This window comes from Moschus berezovskii, chromosome 2 (genome assembly GCF_049115385.1).
Source record: "Moschus berezovskii isolate FMDL1 chromosome 2, NW_MosBer_1.0, whole genome shotgun sequence".
Classification (NCBI taxonomy): Eukaryota; Metazoa; Chordata; class Mammalia; order Artiodactyla; family Moschidae; genus Moschus; species Moschus berezovskii.
In genome coordinates, this window is record NC_142461.1 from 113,623,311 (window position 1) to 113,642,098 (window position 18,788).

Consider the following 18,788-nt stretch of genomic DNA (forward strand, 5'->3'; position numbering starts at 1 on the left):
TTTTTGACCAGGAAGCATGTGGGGTATATGAGGATCTTAGTTTCCCAACCAGGGATCGAACTCACACTCCTGCATTGGAAGGTAAAGTCTTAATCACCGGACTGCCAGGGAACTTACCTTTTCAATAAGCAGTTTCTTGCTCATTGATATGCACTTATTTAATCGCTCTTTGTATTTTTCAAGTAGTTTTTGTTGCTCATCTATCTGCCGTCTGAGATCACAATTAGCCTACAGTATAAGCAGATAATGAAAAAGGTCCAGAATTTGTATATATGAGACATTTAAGAATATTTATACATTTTGAAAAATTTCATACAGAGAAGGATTAGTAAGATTAAGTATTTTAATGTGATACTAAAAAAAAAATGTTAAAACACTTACCACGAGAGTAACTACACTGTTACATGCTGCTTAGCTGTATAGTGAAAAGTATATGTATTCATACTCCATAGGTTCATATCTACACTCCAGGGTATATAATCTGGGCTAAGTTAAACAAATTATCTGAATCTTATTTCTAAAGTTGTCTTAAAGGTCTGCTCTGTTATCTTATTTCTAAAACAGAGCAACATCATTCTATCTCATTTGAAATAACTGAAATACAAAGTGTCTAACACTTAAAAATGAATGTGAGTTCTCCTTCATCTTTTGCAATAAAACATCTCCAATCAACATGTGGGTAACACTGCAGATTCCTATCCAATAGCTAACTGTTCTCACCATCTTTCTCAGCCACATGAATACAAATTTTGTCAACTCTGTAGATAGTCATATGTTCAGTCCCTCTTTCTAAGCTCAGAAGATGAATCTGATTAGTCTAGTACAGTCACCAGGGAGTAACCTGGAGAGCTTGTTGGAACACAGATTTCTGGAATCCATTCCCAGTTTCTGAATGAGTAGGTTCTGGAGTAGAGTCTGAAACTTTATTTCTAATGAGTCCGCTAGTAAGGTTGATGCTTCTGGTTTGGGGATCATTCTTTGAAAACCGTGGGTCTATGACAATCACTGTATAAGCCAAAAGAGAGCAGTATAATAAATCAAAAATGCTGGGAGTAAAATACAGCTGCCAATCTAAAAGTATGTATCTAACAAAAAGGTGTTTTCCAAGGAAAAGGGTAAAATAAAAGTTTCAGAGGAACATATATGAAATTTAGCATCAGACCCTTATCATTACGTGCAAGTGGAACAGAACCCCAACAAATTGTGTATGTGTGACTTGAAAATCTAACACTTCTCTAAGACTGAAAAGGGCCAAAAACAGCCAAAAAGGAGATGATATTTGTTCAACCACATATTAAGATTTAATGCAAAATCAAAGTCTTACTCTGGATTGGTATGTATCTAGCTAAAGGAGTGTATTATCCCATCTCCTTGTAGCTAATGATCAGTGAAATGTAAGCAGTTGTTGTTCAATGGAATACTCAAGAACACTATGCAGAAAACTGTTGTATTTTTATTTTCCTTCCTCTTCAGCTTAAGAACACAGATACCATAACTGTGACTCTGATAAATATTTTGTACCTTGATATAATCTTCAAGATGAAGGCCATGTACTAAGGGGAGGGAGCAGAAAAACTGAAGGAGACAAGATTCCATATGACACCTGGGCTACCTCCTTCAAAAAAATAATACTGTATTTCATCTGAAGTACTGTTGTTTATGGAAACCTGTCCAGATGCCTATGGCCTACGTAGCTCAGTCGTCTCTACTTGCCAGCAAAGCTCTGCCTGGCTGGAAATAAAGCAGGACCAATAAAATTGCATTTTCACAAAACTTACCATCTTCCATTCAAAGGCCTATGGCCTCTTAGGCTTTGTCCAGGGTGGTAATAGCCCAACTGCACAAGTGTAGACATTGCTGTCTAGATAGATGAACAGCCTCCAGGCCCTCCTCAGTCACATCTGGGATGAATGGTCAGTGTGGCACCAGGGGCCACAACTGCAGTGTCCTGCCTAGCCTCCATCACTAGCTTGGGGGTCAGGGAAACACTCGATCCCTCGTCCCCTCAGAGGTAAGCAGTTTACAGAGAAAAGAAAAACCTATCTCAGATATGTTAGTGAGGGGCACTGTGTTCCATGGGTTATCTCAGCACCATTTCCTTCTGGACCTGTTATGCAAGGACCAACCTCCACCCGTAACTGGATTTAGTGTGGGGCAAGTAACTCAGTGGGCAGGAGACACTGTACCCTCAAGCTCTAACTTGGAACACCCCCCGCCTTTCTGTTCTCTCAAAAAGTAATACTGTATGTTATTTAAAGGACAGTTGTTTATGTTCTCTGTTACTAACAACCAAAGACAACAGCTAAATGATAAAAAGATGCTGTAGTACCAGTACAGGAATACACAGAGAACATGGTACTTAACACAGAACACTGAAATACATGTATTTGTATATGAAAAAGAGATTGTATGATGGAGCTGGCAGTAAAGAGTGGACTTAATTACATAGTCTAGATAACTGATTCTCTATATAGAAAGAAATTAAAATGAAACCTTATATCATATCATACCCCAAAATGAATTCCAGTGAGATTTATAACTTGTATTGAAAAAGCAGACTATAAAATTTTTTAAAGAAGATATAGATGAACGTCTTTATGGTCTTAGGGACAAAAACAATGAATTATTTTGGTATACCTTTGATAATAATTTGGTACAAACTATAAATAAAGAGATCGCTCAGTCATATCTGACTCTTTGCAACCCATAGACAGTAGCCTGCCAGGCTCCTCTGTCCATGGGATTCTCCAGGCAAGAATACTGGAGTGGGTTGTCACGTCCTTCTCCAGAGAATATTCCCGACCCAGGGATCAAACCCAGGTCTCCTGCACTGTGGGCAGATTCTTTACCACCTGAGACACCAGGGAAACCCATAAAAAAAGAGACATGTAATCATATAAATTTTAAATGATCTAATCAAAAGACAGTGCAAAGAAATAAAAAGACAATTTACACACTGGGAGAAAATATATATGGTCAACAAAAAAACTGATAACAATTTTAAAAGACAGCAACTCATTAAGAAAAATGAGCAAAAAAAGTGATCATTTACTTCACAGAAGAAATACAAATGGTTAATAAATATTTTACAAGATATTAAAAAAATAAAGTGAATGCATAATAACTAATACCTTGTTATATCCATTAAACTGAACCCCCAAATTAAATATGATTCTAATAAGCTTTGGCAAGGATAATGAGCAATAAGATTATTCCCTGCTTATAGTTAGTGGAATGTAAACTGATCCAACCACCTTAGGAAAAATCTGCTTTTTATAGAGTAGAATTTAAGCTATGTATGCCCTATACTCTAGCCATGTCTCTCTAAGCATATACCACAGAGAAATTCTCCATGTGTGCCACAGACGACATGTACAAGAATGTGTCTTAGCAGAACTGTTCATACTAGCAAAAAGAAGAAATAAAATGCCCAACAAGAGCAGGAAAGATAAATTACAATATATTCATTTACGCCTTACTACACAGCAGTGAAATGAACATGACAATCCCATGTATAATGTTTAGTGAAAACAAGCAGGGCATACAGTATAATTTTGTAATTTAAAGTTCAAAAACAGTGAAATAATATTTTGTTAACAATGTCTAAGATATATATAATATAAGAAACACAAAGGCATAAGAAATAGATACAAAATTTACAACAGTGGTCAATGATAAAGGGATGTAAAGAGTGAATAGGATGGGAACAGGAGAGGCACACTAGATGTTTTAGAGGTATCGGTAATTATGGTATGATCACAGATGATGGTTTTACTGACTTTCTATACCAACAGTTCTGTTAGCTAAATTACAATCATTTAGAGAATGTTTTTATTTTTCCCCCTTAATTTATTTATTTGGTTGAGCTGGATCCTAGGTGCAGCATGTGCGATCAAGGTCCCTGACCTGGGATCAAACCTGGGCCCCCTTCATTGGGAACACGGAGTCTTAGCCTCTGGACCATGTAGGAGCTTTTAAGACCACCAATGTCCAAGCCCTACGTCACACCAATATAATCAGAATTCCTCAGGGTAGAGTATAAGCATTGTTACTTTTATAAAGTACCTCCCATATTTTCCATCCAGTGATTCAAATGAGCAGCAAGGAGTGAGAAACACTACTTTATCCCTTAGGAGATCCAACCAGTCCATTCTAAAGGAGATCAATCCTGGGTATTCATTGGAAGGACTGATGCTAAAGCTGAAGCTCCAATACTTTGGCCACCTCATGCGACGAGTTGACTCACTGGAAAAGACTCTGATGCTGGGAAGGATTGGGGGCGGGAGGAGAAGGGGACGACAGAGAATGAGATGGCTGGATGGCATCACCGACTCGATGGACATGAGTCTGAGTGAACTCCGGGAGTTGGTGATGGACAGGGAGGCCTGGCGTGCTGTGATTCATGGGGTCACAAAGAGTCGGACACGACTGAGCGACTGAACTGAACATATTAGGCATACTTTTTGATGTGTCTCTTTATGAAGTTTCTATTAAAAGGTTTATAAGAAAATCAATTAACTTTAAAACCACCATGAAATGGATATCTGTCTTAGGATAGCTGATCAAGTAAAAATAAAATTTTATAAACTTCTATTTCTCCAACTGCTTTTCAGTTCACATTTAAAGGGCTAATAAAAGTTTTTTCTTTAAATGGTTGATATTGTCAATTATGTCCTTAATGCTAAAAGACTGAATTTCTCCCAATAATAGAGATTTTTTTAAATGTTAAGTATTTTCTCAACTGTTTTACTACTGCCAAATAATTGGCAATGACGACTTCTTACTTACCCTGAGCAAGTCATCTATACGACCTTCCTTCTTTTCCAGGTCCTGGTTTTTATTACTTTCTAATGCTGCTAATTTCAGCATCGTAAGATCAGTCTAAATAAAAGAAAGCTATTTTATTATTTCATTATATATATATATCACTGCATGTAAACATAAAATTAGATTTAATTCTGATTCTAAAAATCATAGAAGCACTGGAGTTTGTGTATGTAAAGGGTATCCCAAAAGGTCTTAGTGTAGATTTAAGTTTTATTATCTTCAGAAATGTAAGTGCTACAGACTTAAAAAAAAAAAAATTTCAAAGGTTAATCATTTAAATTTTTAGAATACTGATATGTTTGTTCTTCATTAAAATTCAGTATAATCACTGTTATATGATATCAACTCTAGCTGATTTTTGAACAGGGCAAAAATATTCACAAGCTGTTCACTGACTCAAAGCAATGTACTTGTAAATCCTGGTCTAAAGATTATCCAAAGAAAGAAGTTTTGATGCATTCACAAGAGTCTGGACATGACCTGACAGAAAAGTGTAACAGCAATAAACCGTACAATTAAGCAAGAAGATCTACTTTTTCAATCCTTGGTTTCAGACACTCATGCAAAAACTGTCACATGTATATAAAGTTAAAATGAAAACTCCAGTACTCAAAATTCATAAAACAAAGTAATTGCAAAAGATGTCTGATTTTCAAATTATTTTTAATTGTGTAGCATATATGATACACAAAAATACAGACATGTAAAACAAACTGCTTTAATATCCACTTATAACAAATATAACACCTTCAAGAAGTACCAATTATATGTACTTGGATGTTAAGTTCAAAAAGAATCAGACATGTTATGGTTGTTTTGGTTATTTAATTTGCTTAAAATATATATTTAACCAGTGTAACAAAGGACAGACTGACAGTAAACTGTGTTTCAATTTCTCACTCTCTACAAATTGTTTCTTTGTTGTTATTCAGTAATTAGCTTTCTTGATATTGAATTTTACTTTATGATTATGTCTAAAAGAGAAGACATCTTAATTGTGTGCACAAACTGGTCACTGGTTTTTTATAAGTCATACAAAGAAATCTCAATTACTATTTACCTGAGTAATTTTAAAGGATAACTGCTTTGGCTGTACAATAGGGTGGTCCCCAAAAGCTAACGCAGTAGGAGAAGGGCTATTCGGTCGAACCTTAACAAAATATTAAATTTTACATTAGCAAAAATAATACAATAGCAAGATTCTTCTTAATGTTTGCCAGAAAACAACAAAATTCTATAAAGCAATTATCCTTCAATTAAAAAATGAATAAATTTTTTAAAAAGAATTAAAAATAGATTTCTGCTTAACGACAACTAAATATTTCTTAAGTGTTTATTAGGATAAACATAACTGAAATTTTTGAAACTTTTTATCATCGTTTGTTTAATAAGGATTCATTGAGTACCTCCCTCTTACAAAGCCCAGTAAAAGAGTCAACCAGCCATTTGATAGATAGATAAGATAGATAGACAGGTATGCGCCTTGGTGTCAGACACTCATCCAAAAACTGTCACCTGTATAAACTTTATATATATATATAAAGTTTATATATATATGCCTTGCCCTCAAGGAGTTTACAATCTGGTGCCATAAAAGAAAATCAAATGCTTTCAATATGTTAAATATAACAAGGCCAAATACGTCATTTTAAAACAAAATTATCAAAAACAGCTTATGATGGTTTAACACATAAAACTGAAAGACTTTAATACATCAACAGAACTATTTCAGCACTAGGGACAACGATGCATGCCCGTGTTGTTGCTGTTACGTTAGTTGCTCAGTCATGTCTGACTCTGCACGACCCCATGGACTCTAGTTTGCCAGGTTCCTCTGTCCATGGAATTCTCCAGGCAAGAATATTGGAGAGGGTAGCCATTCCTTCTCCAGGGGATATTCCTAACCCAGGGGTCAAAACCAGTCTCCTGCACTGCGGTGGATTCTTTACCATCTGAGTCATCAGGGAAGCCCTAATGCATGCCCACGTGTAGTATAAAATCAATTTACTGATAAGCTGCACGGTTGAACTAGTCACTAGTTTTAAAATACATTCACTGAAAACAGCCAATTACATCATGTACCAACGCTATCACTACAATTCCAAGCTATTTTTGAGTTTTATACTTTACTTGGTATATGGCAATATGATGCCCTCCAAGGTACAAAATGAGTAAGACATTAAAAAGTATGTATCTATGGAAAGGACTAGAAAGCAACACTGGAAGTTAAAACAGTGTACTTGAATAAATGACATACTCTTAATTTTTAAAAATTCTTAATTCATCTTTAAATTACTGAAAGTCAACACTGCTATTCTGATTATACAATGAACTTTCACATAATGAAAGTAAAAAAACAGTAAATAAAATCCAACATGTAGAGCAATGCATATGAAAGAACTGAATCTTAAAAACGTCAGAAACAAACTAAAAAGTTTTAATGAATTTTTAGATCCAAGATCCTTTTCTTACCCCAAACTACATTATCCAAGGCTGATGGCTGCCTACTCTTTTCTCAAGGATTCCCAGAAAAGAATTATGCTACTATTTTAATGGTTAAGAAATTTAACTGATAAGATCCCTGACCAAGGATCGAACTCAGGCCCTGGCAATGCAAAGTGCTGAGATCTAACCACTGGACTGCCAAGGAATTCCCAGTCCTATCATTCTTTTATAGAAACATTACTTCTTGGAAATAATTAACTCAGAAAATCTTTAAGAATCTCACTTTCAGAAATAAAATTCTAACAGCATCAAACCATTGAAAAGAATTCAACTCACCTCAATAGAATGAAAGATTTTTTTAAAAGATAAATGCTAATATATATATTTGATCCCTGAGTTTGGAAGATTCCCTGGAGAAGGCCATGGCAACCTACTCCAGTACTGTCCCTGGAGAATCCCCACAGACAGAGGAGCCTGCCGAGCTACAATCCATGGGGTCGCAAGGAGTCAGACACAACTGAGTGACTAAGCACATATACATAAAAGGCTTCAATAAAGACAAATTACAAAAATTATTCATTCAGTACACATAACCTCTGAGACATAAAAACACATGTAAAAACTTACAGATGAAGAAGGAGTGGAATGTGAATGTGAATTCTGAGGCGAACGGATTGCAGGAGGTATGCCTCTTACTGGACTTGAGCCATTTCCACCTTGGTACTGAGGGTAAAAGGAAACACCACTATATATATATACATATATAAAACAAAAGTTTAGAAAGATGTTGTTTTAGACATGGCATTACGAATTAATTTAAATATATCTTATTATTTTTGTGGCAGACTCAAAGACAAATTCCCCCAAAGCAAAGAACATGTCTTATTTTTCCTTCAAATGTTAGCAGTTCCCTTATGCTTGTGAAGCCAGCAGGATCTCTAATCCCAAGAAATTTTAATCTCTTTACATGTAGATGTGTAGATGTTAATCAACTATCTTAAGACAGAACTGTCATTCCCAAGATCTGTTAAGTATCCAAATGTTCATAGCACTATAAAAGAACTACTGGACCAAGTCCCTTCTTAACAGCACAAAGTCGAATAAAAATCGATTTTTACATGCATTACAGTGAATGACTTAACTATGTATGAAGAGAAACCACCTAATCTGTTCCATAGCTTTCTCAAGTCTCATGTTTCTGAATCAAGAATGAAAGGCAAACACAATCTGCTGCTAATGGCTTCATCTCTGGGTATTAGGTATGAACAGCAGAAAAGGAGACTTCTTGTGTGTTCATTAAACAATTTCCTACGACTAAAGAACTTACTCTAAATTTTTAATCTATAGTGCCTAGCATAATGCTCAGCACATAGTAGGCATTCGAGACAGTTGAGATGTGTTTATTTGAACAGACCCTACCTTTGGCAAAGATTTTTAATGATATTAACACTAAGGGACTGACAGCAACTAAAGAGCTTTAGGTGTATTTTATAGTCTGGAACCGTTTTAACTTAGATTCTGTAAACTGAAAAAAGAAAAATAATGGAGGATATACACATATATATACATATATATGAGTGAAAGAGAGTGACTGTGTTAGTCACTCAGTCATGTCCAACTCAGTGCAACCCCATGGAGAAGAGGCCACCAAGCTCTTCTGTCCATGGGGTTCTCCAGGCAAGGATACTGGAGTGGGTTGCTATGTCCTTCTGCAGGGGATCTTCCCAACCCAGCATTTATATACATACATATATACATACAAAAACTACAGCCCTTCTCCAAACCAGCAAATTCTGCTCTCTCTCAAGTAAATATAAATATTTTTCAATTGACTAGATTATTATTTTAGTAAACATATTAATATTTTATAATATAAAGGTAGGCAAAAGTGTTCCTGTGTAGAGGCAAAGAAACATTCCAGATTGGGTAAAAGTTTAAATTTACCACTGTTTATTATTTTCAGGGACTCCTTAGATTCACATCTCTATCATTATTTAATCTCCATCCACAGGCCTCAGCTGTTGCTTTGGTACAATAAAATCTTGACTGACAGTACAAAGAATTCTACAGGCTCTTCCATTTAAAATTTGGCTATAGGTAGGATACTTTATGAGGCTTCCCAGGTGGCTCAGTGGTAAAGAAAACCCCTGCCAGTGCAGGAGACTCGAGTTTAATCCCTGGGTCAGGAAGATTCCCTGGAGAAGGAGATGGCACCCCAATCCAGTATTCTTGCCTGGGAAATCACATGGACAGAGGGTCTTGGCGAACTACAGTCCACAGGGTCACAAAACAGTCAGACACAGCTGCGTGACTAAACAACAAGGCTACTTTAACATCTCTGGTTCTCAGGTTCTTCACCTACAACAGGAATACCAATACCTGCTTCGACCATCTCCTAACCTATTACAAGAAAATATGGGAGAAAGTCCTTTGAAAATTATGATGTGCCAGAAGGCAATGGCAAGCCACTCCAGTACTCTTGCCTGGAAAATCCCATGGATGGAGTAGCCTGGTGGGCTGCAGTCCATGGGGTCGCTAGGGGTCGGACACGACTGAGCGACTTCACTTTCACTTTTCACTTTCACACATTGGAGAAGGAAATGGCGACCCACTCGAGTGTTCTTGCCTGGAGAATCCCAAGGATGGGGGAGCCTGGTGGGCTTCCATATATGGGGTCACACAGAGTCAGACACAACTGAAGTGACTTAGCAGCAGTAGCAGTATACCAAAGTAAAAGTAAACTTTAATGTTCCTGGAAAGACAGGACATCACATAGTACTTAAGTTCTGCTTTAATCAAGTAGATCAACAAAAGCAGATTTGGTGGTTCAAACAGCCTATAGCAGAATTATATTAAGAACTGAAGATATTCCTCAATGAACTTACTTCAAAATAGTCGCTAATTTTGTGGCCACGTCCCCCAATACTTTTTCCTAAAATATAAAAGTAAAAAATTTTTACAGATTTAAAGTCAGTCGTGACTATCACATATTATATGAGAAAGAGAATGTGCCAAACTTAATTCCCCTAATACACACAAAAATGTTAAGAATATGATATTCTAGTTGGGTGGTGATGGGCATTAAAAGAATACTAAGATTCCTCAGAGGGTCAGATGCCAACTTCACAATTCCAAAAATCAAATGATAGTCCAATATATACATGCCAATTTTAAAAGTCTCAACTATGGGAAAATCAGAAAAATAAATCATAATTAAAAGACTGCCTGCTTTTAAAACAACATTATTCACATTGCTTCATGGCTACTAACTTCATAAAAATGTATCAGTGAAAAATATATCAATTAAAAAAGACAAGTGGCAGCTGTATAACTGACAAACCAGTTTATATCTATAAATAATAAAAAAGATAAGTCAACAAAAGCCATAACAAACTGACAGTAACATGCTTTAATATGAACACTATTTTGTAAAACGTTTGATTTTCTAAAAAGTATTTTCAAATTAATAGGATTTTTTCCAAAAATAAACTAGATTTTAAATATTGTGCTTACATGGCCACTTTGATAAAGTGGTCAAAATTACTATAGATCACATTTCTTTATTAAAAGTTTTGCTCCAAAATGAACTTTAAAAAAAACAAAAAGCAAATAAAATGAATTTTTCATCAATTTTATAAATACAAAACTGAAAAGCTCCTAAGAAATACGGCATTTTGGATGGGAGTTATCCATCCTTCATTGGAATTACAATGAATACATAATTTCTTCAAGTTACAAAAGAAAACTAATGATAGCATGGGGTCAAAAGCATTGGATAATATAAACATTTATCGATTCAATACTGACATACACATTCATTCACTTATTTTATTCAACAAACATTTCTTGAGTGGTTACTATTTGCATTACTGAGATGAACAAACAATACATTTAAAAGTTCAACAACCTCAGATTACTTCCTGGAACAAGGTAGGGGGAATTAAAAAAAAAAACCAAGAAGTAATACAACCTAGAAATTTTCAACAATAGCTTTGTACAGGTTTATTCAGAGGTCAGAGAGGACTGTAAGGTTTTATATACCAAAGCAATTTCCCTTCTGCCTATAACAACTTCCCTCCAGATTCTGAAGTGGTGCCATCTTCTAATGAAGATAGAGACGTTTTTTGGTTGCCTACCAGAAACTATTTCCCCAATTCTTTTTCCCTGATTGAATCCAAATTTTATTTTGTTAACATTCCCTCCCCTGCATAGAACACATAATTTCAGTTCAGTTGCTCAGTCATATCCAACTCTTTGCGACCCCATGGACTGCAGCACGCCAGGCTTCCCTGTCCATTATCAACTCCCTCAGTTTGCTCAAACTCCTGTCCATCGAGCCGGCGATGCCATCCAACTATCTCATCCTGTCATCCCCTTCTCCTCCTGCCTTCAATCTTTCCCGGCATCAGGGTCTTTTCAAATGAGTCAGTTCTTCATATCAGGTGGCCAACGGATTGGAGTTTCAGCTTCAGCATCAGTCCTTCCAATGAATATTCAGGACTGACTTCCTTTAGGATGGACTGGTTGGATCTCCTTGCTGTCCAAGGGACTCTCAAGAGTCTTCTCCAACACCCCAGTTCAAGAGCATCAAGTCTTTGGCGCTCGGCTTTCTTTATAGTTCAACTCTCACATCCATAGCTTTGACAAGATGGACCTTTGTCTGTAAAGTATTGTCTCTGCTTTTTAATACGCTGTCTAGGTTGGTCAAAGCTTTTTTTCCAAGGCTGTTTCCTATCTGGCCTTCATTCCTAGTTCCCTATCTCTCCTCCTTCTAATCAGAAATCCTATTTTGCTCAGGTATCATGCTTTCTGCACAAGGCCTATATTTCTAAGGGGAATGTAACCACATTTTCAATTTCAGATACAGGCCTGATTTTAATGGCAATAACACCTCTCATGGACATAATTGGTTTTGGAATGGACACACAACCCAATTCTGACCAAGAAGATGACAGGAGGTTTGCTATGAACTTAAATAAGCCTACGTCAAAGAGAGGAAAAAAAAGAAAAGCACATAGAAAACCAGCCTCTCTCTAAAGCAAATACAAGTGTGCAAGATGAAATGAGGAGATACGATTAAAAATGGCCACAGTCCTAAAAACATAAAAGCAAAAAGCAGACAATTCTGTGGATGGCAGATCACAGAGAAAAAGATGTGGCTTCCTAAAGACATAGGTTGGCTCAACCAACCCAGAAGTCCCACACTATATTAGGACCTGTTTTTAAGTGAGCTTTAAAATTTAATGTTAAAACTGTCATAATTAATATAACTAAATAAATCCAACTTCATTAATCACAACTTGAGGAAACTACACTAACTTCAAAAAGGACCTCAGGTCAGACAGAAATACAAAATAGCACAAACTTAAGAGAAAGGCACTAGAGTGACTCAACTTCCCCTTTCTACAAAGACAGCTGCTGCAAATATATTTCTTGATGCCAGTGCCACATGTAAATACTAGTAAGTCATGGGTTCATAGCTCTAGACTTTGTAGCTAAAAATGTCTCCAAAACACATAATATATGCATAAAATCATCATTATATATGATTCAAGAGTCCAACTTACTGTATTTAATCTTGAGAAACCAAATTAAATGATAATACTATCTTATCCATTATAAGAAGTTTTACAGTCTAATGAAAGTAATTTCCTTACTAGTTTATAATATAAAATGTAGAAGAAAAGATGAAGAAAGGATATGGAAAGAAAGCAAAAAAGGATGAAGAAAAGGTATGGAAAGAAAAAGATGATGTTTTAATGAAGTACCTCAATCATTTTTATATAGTCTTTTTTTTTTTTTAATAAAAAGGATGAGTAAATTTAGGTATTTGTTTCAAAGCAAGATATAAAATTCTTATCCAAAAATAAGAAGTCATTTCAACACCATAATTCATATAAAGAGAGAACAGAGAAAGGCGATAAAGGTAATGCATATCAAGTTTGGGCATGACACTTTCTAATTCTCAAAAAAATAAAGGAAATGTTAAAAAAAGTAACCATAAACAAACTACCTGTGGTACAAAAAGACTCCAATTTCATAATATTTTTTACACAAAGTATATTTAAGCTATTATTAATGCAGATATTACATAGTATATAAGTCACAAAAACAAAAAACTTTTAAACAAATTATTGATTAAAAATCAGAATAATTAGTTGCAAATACCTCTTTGGGTATGAAGGAAGACTTTGCTTCACTTACCCTGACTACTTTCATTCTGGTTTTCTGCTTTTCTTTTTCTTCCTCTGGATGATTCTGATTGTTTCTTCTCTGGTGTCTACAGAAAGCAAGTTAATAGAGTTTTATAGTTTCAACAAACAAAATTTTACAATCACTATAAATGTCATTTTTATTTTCCAAGAAATTTTGCTAAATAGCATTCATGCAATGCGAATGTCTAATTACTTACAAACAATTTATTTAAAAGATAAACTTCGAAAGCTACTGTATAAATTTTTAAAATTCGAAATGTAGAAGGCCTTGTACATGTTACTTGAAATTTATAGAATGTGACTTGAGGTGGATGAGAAATCTGAGAGCAATCAGCCTTAAAAGATGCCCTTCAAATTCTTAGAAAACCTCCACACAGTAACAACAAAACACCATTTGTTTTTCCCATTAGTTTTCTACTAACATATATTCTACAAAAGTATATATATATATATATATATATGACACATATAAACTTGGGCAAGAAAAAAGAGTAGAACATAAATCCTAACATATATAATCCCTAAATGCTTGAAAATTATTATCTAACAACAATAACAGCAAATTCATAGATTATAACCTAAATCAGGCATCTGCAAACTAACAGTCAGCTGGCCAAATCTGGCTAGCCACCTGTTTTTCTCAAGGCCCATAATCTAAGTATAATTCTTACATTTTTTAATGACTGAAAAATATAAAAACAAGACTATTTTATCATATGAAAATTGTAAGAAATTCAGATTTCAGTGTTCATAAATTTGGTTTTATTGGAACACAGTCACACTCATTCATTTATGTACTGTCTATAATTCCCTTCACACCGCAACAGCAGAGTTGAGTAGTTCTGTCAGAAGCTGTATGCACATAAAGCCTAAGATATCTGGCCCTTTAAAGAAAAAAAAGGTTTGCAGAGCTCTGTACTACACGATGGCTTGTTCTTAAATTACAGGTTTGTTCTTTTAACTGATAGGAAGTACCTTCATCAGAATAAAACAATTTTTGTGGAGTCTGACAGAATGTTGTGTTTCTTGAAAAATTAAAACCAAATGTGCACAAGGCAATGGCACAGGGCCCTCAAATTCTAGAAGCCTGGCAAATATATCTGATGCCAAAACAAAGAATATCTGAATGAATGAAACATCAAGGCAACTTAAAATAATTCTCTAAAGGCAACGTAGTCCTCCAACAAGGAAGGGACTTAACCCACAGTTTGATGTCTCTTGTGGGGAGTTCTGTGATTAAACAGTACGAATGACAAAATGTGATTAAATTTTAGGAATAACAGATAATACCTTGAGGTTTATATAGATGCCCAATATCAACCTAACTCATATTGAACCTCTTTGGTTCCTCAAGGTATTATTATCTGGGGAATTTTAAGTTGTCTCACTGCCATTTTGCCAACAACATAACGAATTCAGAGAGGTTTAAGTGAATGCTACTGATCTCTGAATTCTTTAAAGACAGAAGTTACACCTTCTTCCCACCACCTCCTCCCACACCTTCATGCCTAGCATAATTATTTAATATTACCTTATAAATATATGAATATTAAATAACTTACTCAAGGTAACCAGGATTCAAATCAGATTCAATTCTGTGTAATTCCAAGCCCTAAATATGCTTTTCCCCTCCTTTTATGTGTCATGATTATATGTCCTACATCAAGAAGTAACTGAATCAACTATACAAAAATACTTCAAATTGTCATTAAGTTCATAAATAAAATTTATTATGTCCAATAAACTGCCCGTATGTTTTCACATCATAAATTAAGAGATTAAAGAGAGCCACTCTAACTAACAATCTACTCAGGAGACAGACTGACATACAAGCAATTTAGGATAAATAGTTCATACTTTAGTTTCATAGTCATAATCACCAAATTCAGACTTAAACGATAACTAATCTATTTCTGTTGGAATAAAAATATCATCAGATTAAAAATTCTAAGTTAACAGTTTTATAAGGAATCCTATAATGGATTTTAAAACAAGGAGGCATCCCAAGTAATAATTCATATTCATATCCTTCCCAATTTAATCTACATAAAAATATAAGGCCAAGGAAATATGGTTTTTCAGAACAGTTCCTGAAAATGCTTCTAAGAACCATTAAATGCCAGCATTCACTGGCTACCTCCATTCACTGGGATGGAATGGAAAGATACGGTATACGAAGGTATTCTCAAACCTATTTGGGATAACATTCATTAAATACTTTACTGGATATCGACTTCAAGACATTTAAGGTCCTTTTTTTCCTTTTTTTTTTTTTAAAGACATATAGGGTAACTGAGTAAAAACTTTTTCTTCAAGGCAAAATTTCCCTGAATTAAAATTTTTTCTGGAATAGGCAAGTGGGACAGTTTTGGGAGAAATGTCATTTTGTTTATCAGAACAAACAAACCCTCGAATGCATGATTACAGTAAAGAAAAAAAGGCAACAGGATTCCCTCCTTTAAACCAGAGAAGAATTTGAAGGAGAATGAAGGAAAAAAAGGATGACAGGACTAAAATTAATTTTAAGACTGTAATCTAAGACTAATGTAGGTAAAAAACTGTAAACAGCTAATAACTGAAAAGCAGAGCAAAGCAAAAGATGAGAAAGAGAAACCCAGATATACCTAAACTTGCTTGTAAAGTAAACATAGGCATTATAAACACACCATTTTGCCTTCCCATGAACTTTTTGCACCCACATCTTAGTATGACTACCTAGTGCTGACCTTTGACTTCATTCTCACCTGTCAGCCCAATGAACCATAATTTTCTCAGAAGAAAAGTACCACGGATCTCTGAAAAAACAGAGACTAAGAATCTAACTCTGGATCTTCTATTTACCATAATTTTCAGCATGTTCCTTAACCAAGACTCAATCTTCTCATCAATTTTAAATGTGATAACAGGGGCATAAAAGGACTGTGGGGACTAAATGAGAAACATACCAGAAACATAAGTAAAATAACTAGATAACAGTTTATAGTCTGTATCAGTAAGCTATGCTTATCAGAATGGCTATCCTATTACTCCAAATATTTGTGCACTTGTATGTTTCAAGATTTCAATCAAGTGTCATTCATTAAATGATTAGCAGCTTTAGACCTAATAGTTTACAAATTACTTGTAGGGTTTGCAAAATAAACAATGTTGCTTCTTTAAGGTCCCTAGTCAACTCTGATCTCAACTATATGTCAATTAGGGCCTTTAGTCTAGGTCCTAAAGATTATATCACTAACTCTAAGACAAATGTACTTTAAACCGTTTTCTGGTTTTGAATTTAAATAATCTGAGCAACACCTATATTAAACAAAACAGACACTGTCAATGAAGTCTAATGCTGCCAATTCTCCTAGTCATCCTTTGTGTATAGACTTATTTTGAGATTTCCAAGCTTAAGGATTTAGGATAGGCAGAAACTCAGCAAGTATTTAACCTCTAAAATGGCTAATCACTGAAAAAAAAGTTCAGAATACTATCGGCGACTTTCACATTGTACTCCAGGGATACCTCAGGGGAGAGGAGGTTGTTTCTCCAAACTTACTAAGGGAAGGAAGGAGCAGGTGGCTGAGCTGAGGCTCCAGCCACCAGTGAGTGCGTGTGTGCTCAGTCACTTCAGTCTTGTCCAACTCTTTGCAATCCCATGGACTGTAGCCCACCAGCCTCCTCTGTCCATGGGATTCTCCAGGCAAGAATACCGGAGTTCGTTGCCATTCCCGTCTCCAGTGTCTAGCCACTAGACACATCCTATCCCATACACTATCCCTTGGAACACAGCGTATCTTAGATTGAGACTGTATACCAGATTTACTTCAAAGAAAGAGATCAATGACTTCAAAAATGTTTGAAAACCCCTGATCCTGACCAAACATCAGTTTCCTAGAAAATCTAAGGTACATCAATCAGGTCACCACTGTTCATTTTGTAAGGTATAAAACTTGTACACATTGAGCCTTTTATACAGAACACTTTCAAACTTGTCACTGCTCTAATACTGTCATTCTTTCCTCTATTTTTCCTCAGTTGCTGCACTATAATTGAGCACAATGGAAAGGATCATTATGGAAGGCAAAATACTATGACTTGGCTTTAAAGTAAAGATGGAAAGACTACAGTAATTATAAAAAGTCAAAGAATTTTGGCATACAGTGGAACAGAGGTTAGGAGAGTATGATGAAAGGAGAAATTGGTATTCTTTAAATCCATTTAGTTTTAAAACTTCTAGTTTGTAACATACCAAAACCTGAATGATTACTCTGGCATTTAAATGTTCCAAGATATTAGGGTGAGTTTATACAGCATTTTCTAGAGTTAGAAGTAAATTTAAAAAAACAGATAAATCTAAAGGACTCAAGGGGCAATAGTGATATATCTAATGTTCTATTTCATCTGAAATTTAAGTCAGTGACTATTAAGGTTTTTATACCTAATCATGTGGCCTCTTGATTTATCTTTAAAATAAATCTGCCTTTCATCAATGCAAATAAGACCAAATATAAGAAAATAAGAACTTTAATGCTATCACAGAGTGAGGGAGAGAAAGCAACATGGATTGTTGAAATCTGATCACCACCTCTACAAGCTTCCGACTAGAGTGAAAGTCACTCAGTCACATCCAACTCTTTACGACCCCATGGACATACAGTCCACGAATTCTCCAGGCCAGAGTACTGGAGTTTGTAGCCTTTCCCTTCTCCAGGGGAATCTTCCCAACCCAAGAATCGAACCCAGGTCTCCCTGGGTAGAGAGGTATTTTAAATTACTGGAATAAATGCAAGACAGAAAATTGTAACAGTTTGTGAAAAGATATTATAATGTCAATAAAAGAGGAGTGGATATTAAAATTTATTCTTCACCTCTACCTTAGGTAGAGATCATAAGCTCCAATTGAATGGAACAAAAACAAAAGTCAGGCAGCATCACATGTAATAAAATTACTGAGTTAACAAACAAATATTTTTAACTTCTTTCTGTTAAATGAGAAAATAAGGTAGAAAGAAAAGTTGCTCTAATACTAAGTAATATCTGTATAACAAGATATTCAGCCCTCAAACTTGTCAGAATGAGTTTTTCTGACTGATTCACTTACTAAAGACGGGCTTAAAAATACAGCTCATTAGCTACTTCACTGATTCATAGTTACTGAGGTACCAAAGTCAAGGTCACTATACTTTGACAAAGGGCACTTAAATCTTTTTGCCCACAGCTGGTAACAACAATGTTTCATTCACATTTCTAGGCAAAATCTGTTGAACTAGTTTTGAGACAGAAGAAATCTTTGATATTTTAAAGCACATACCAAAA

At 35.2% G+C, this 18,788-nt stretch overlaps 1 protein-coding gene across 1 annotated transcript in view; it reads right to left on the bottom strand.

Annotated features, from left to right (window-relative positions):
• Window positions 1-18,788, bottom strand: part of TLK1 (tousled like kinase 1) — a 193,612-nt gene that overhangs the window by 53,926 nt on the left and 120,898 nt on the right. Inside the window, exons 4-9 of the mRNA XM_055398215.2 lie at window positions 13,477-13,552; window positions 10,158-10,204; window positions 7,900-7,995; window positions 5,888-5,977; window positions 4,789-4,881; window positions 118-228 (exon numbers count right to left, since the gene is read on the bottom strand). Of these exons, the coding sequence (XP_055254190.1) occupies window positions 118-228; window positions 4,789-4,881; window positions 5,888-5,977; window positions 7,900-7,995; window positions 10,158-10,204; window positions 13,477-13,552 (513 nt within the window). The remainder of the gene's footprint in view (window positions 1-117; window positions 229-4,788; window positions 4,882-5,887; window positions 5,978-7,899; window positions 7,996-10,157; window positions 10,205-13,476; window positions 13,553-18,788) is intronic.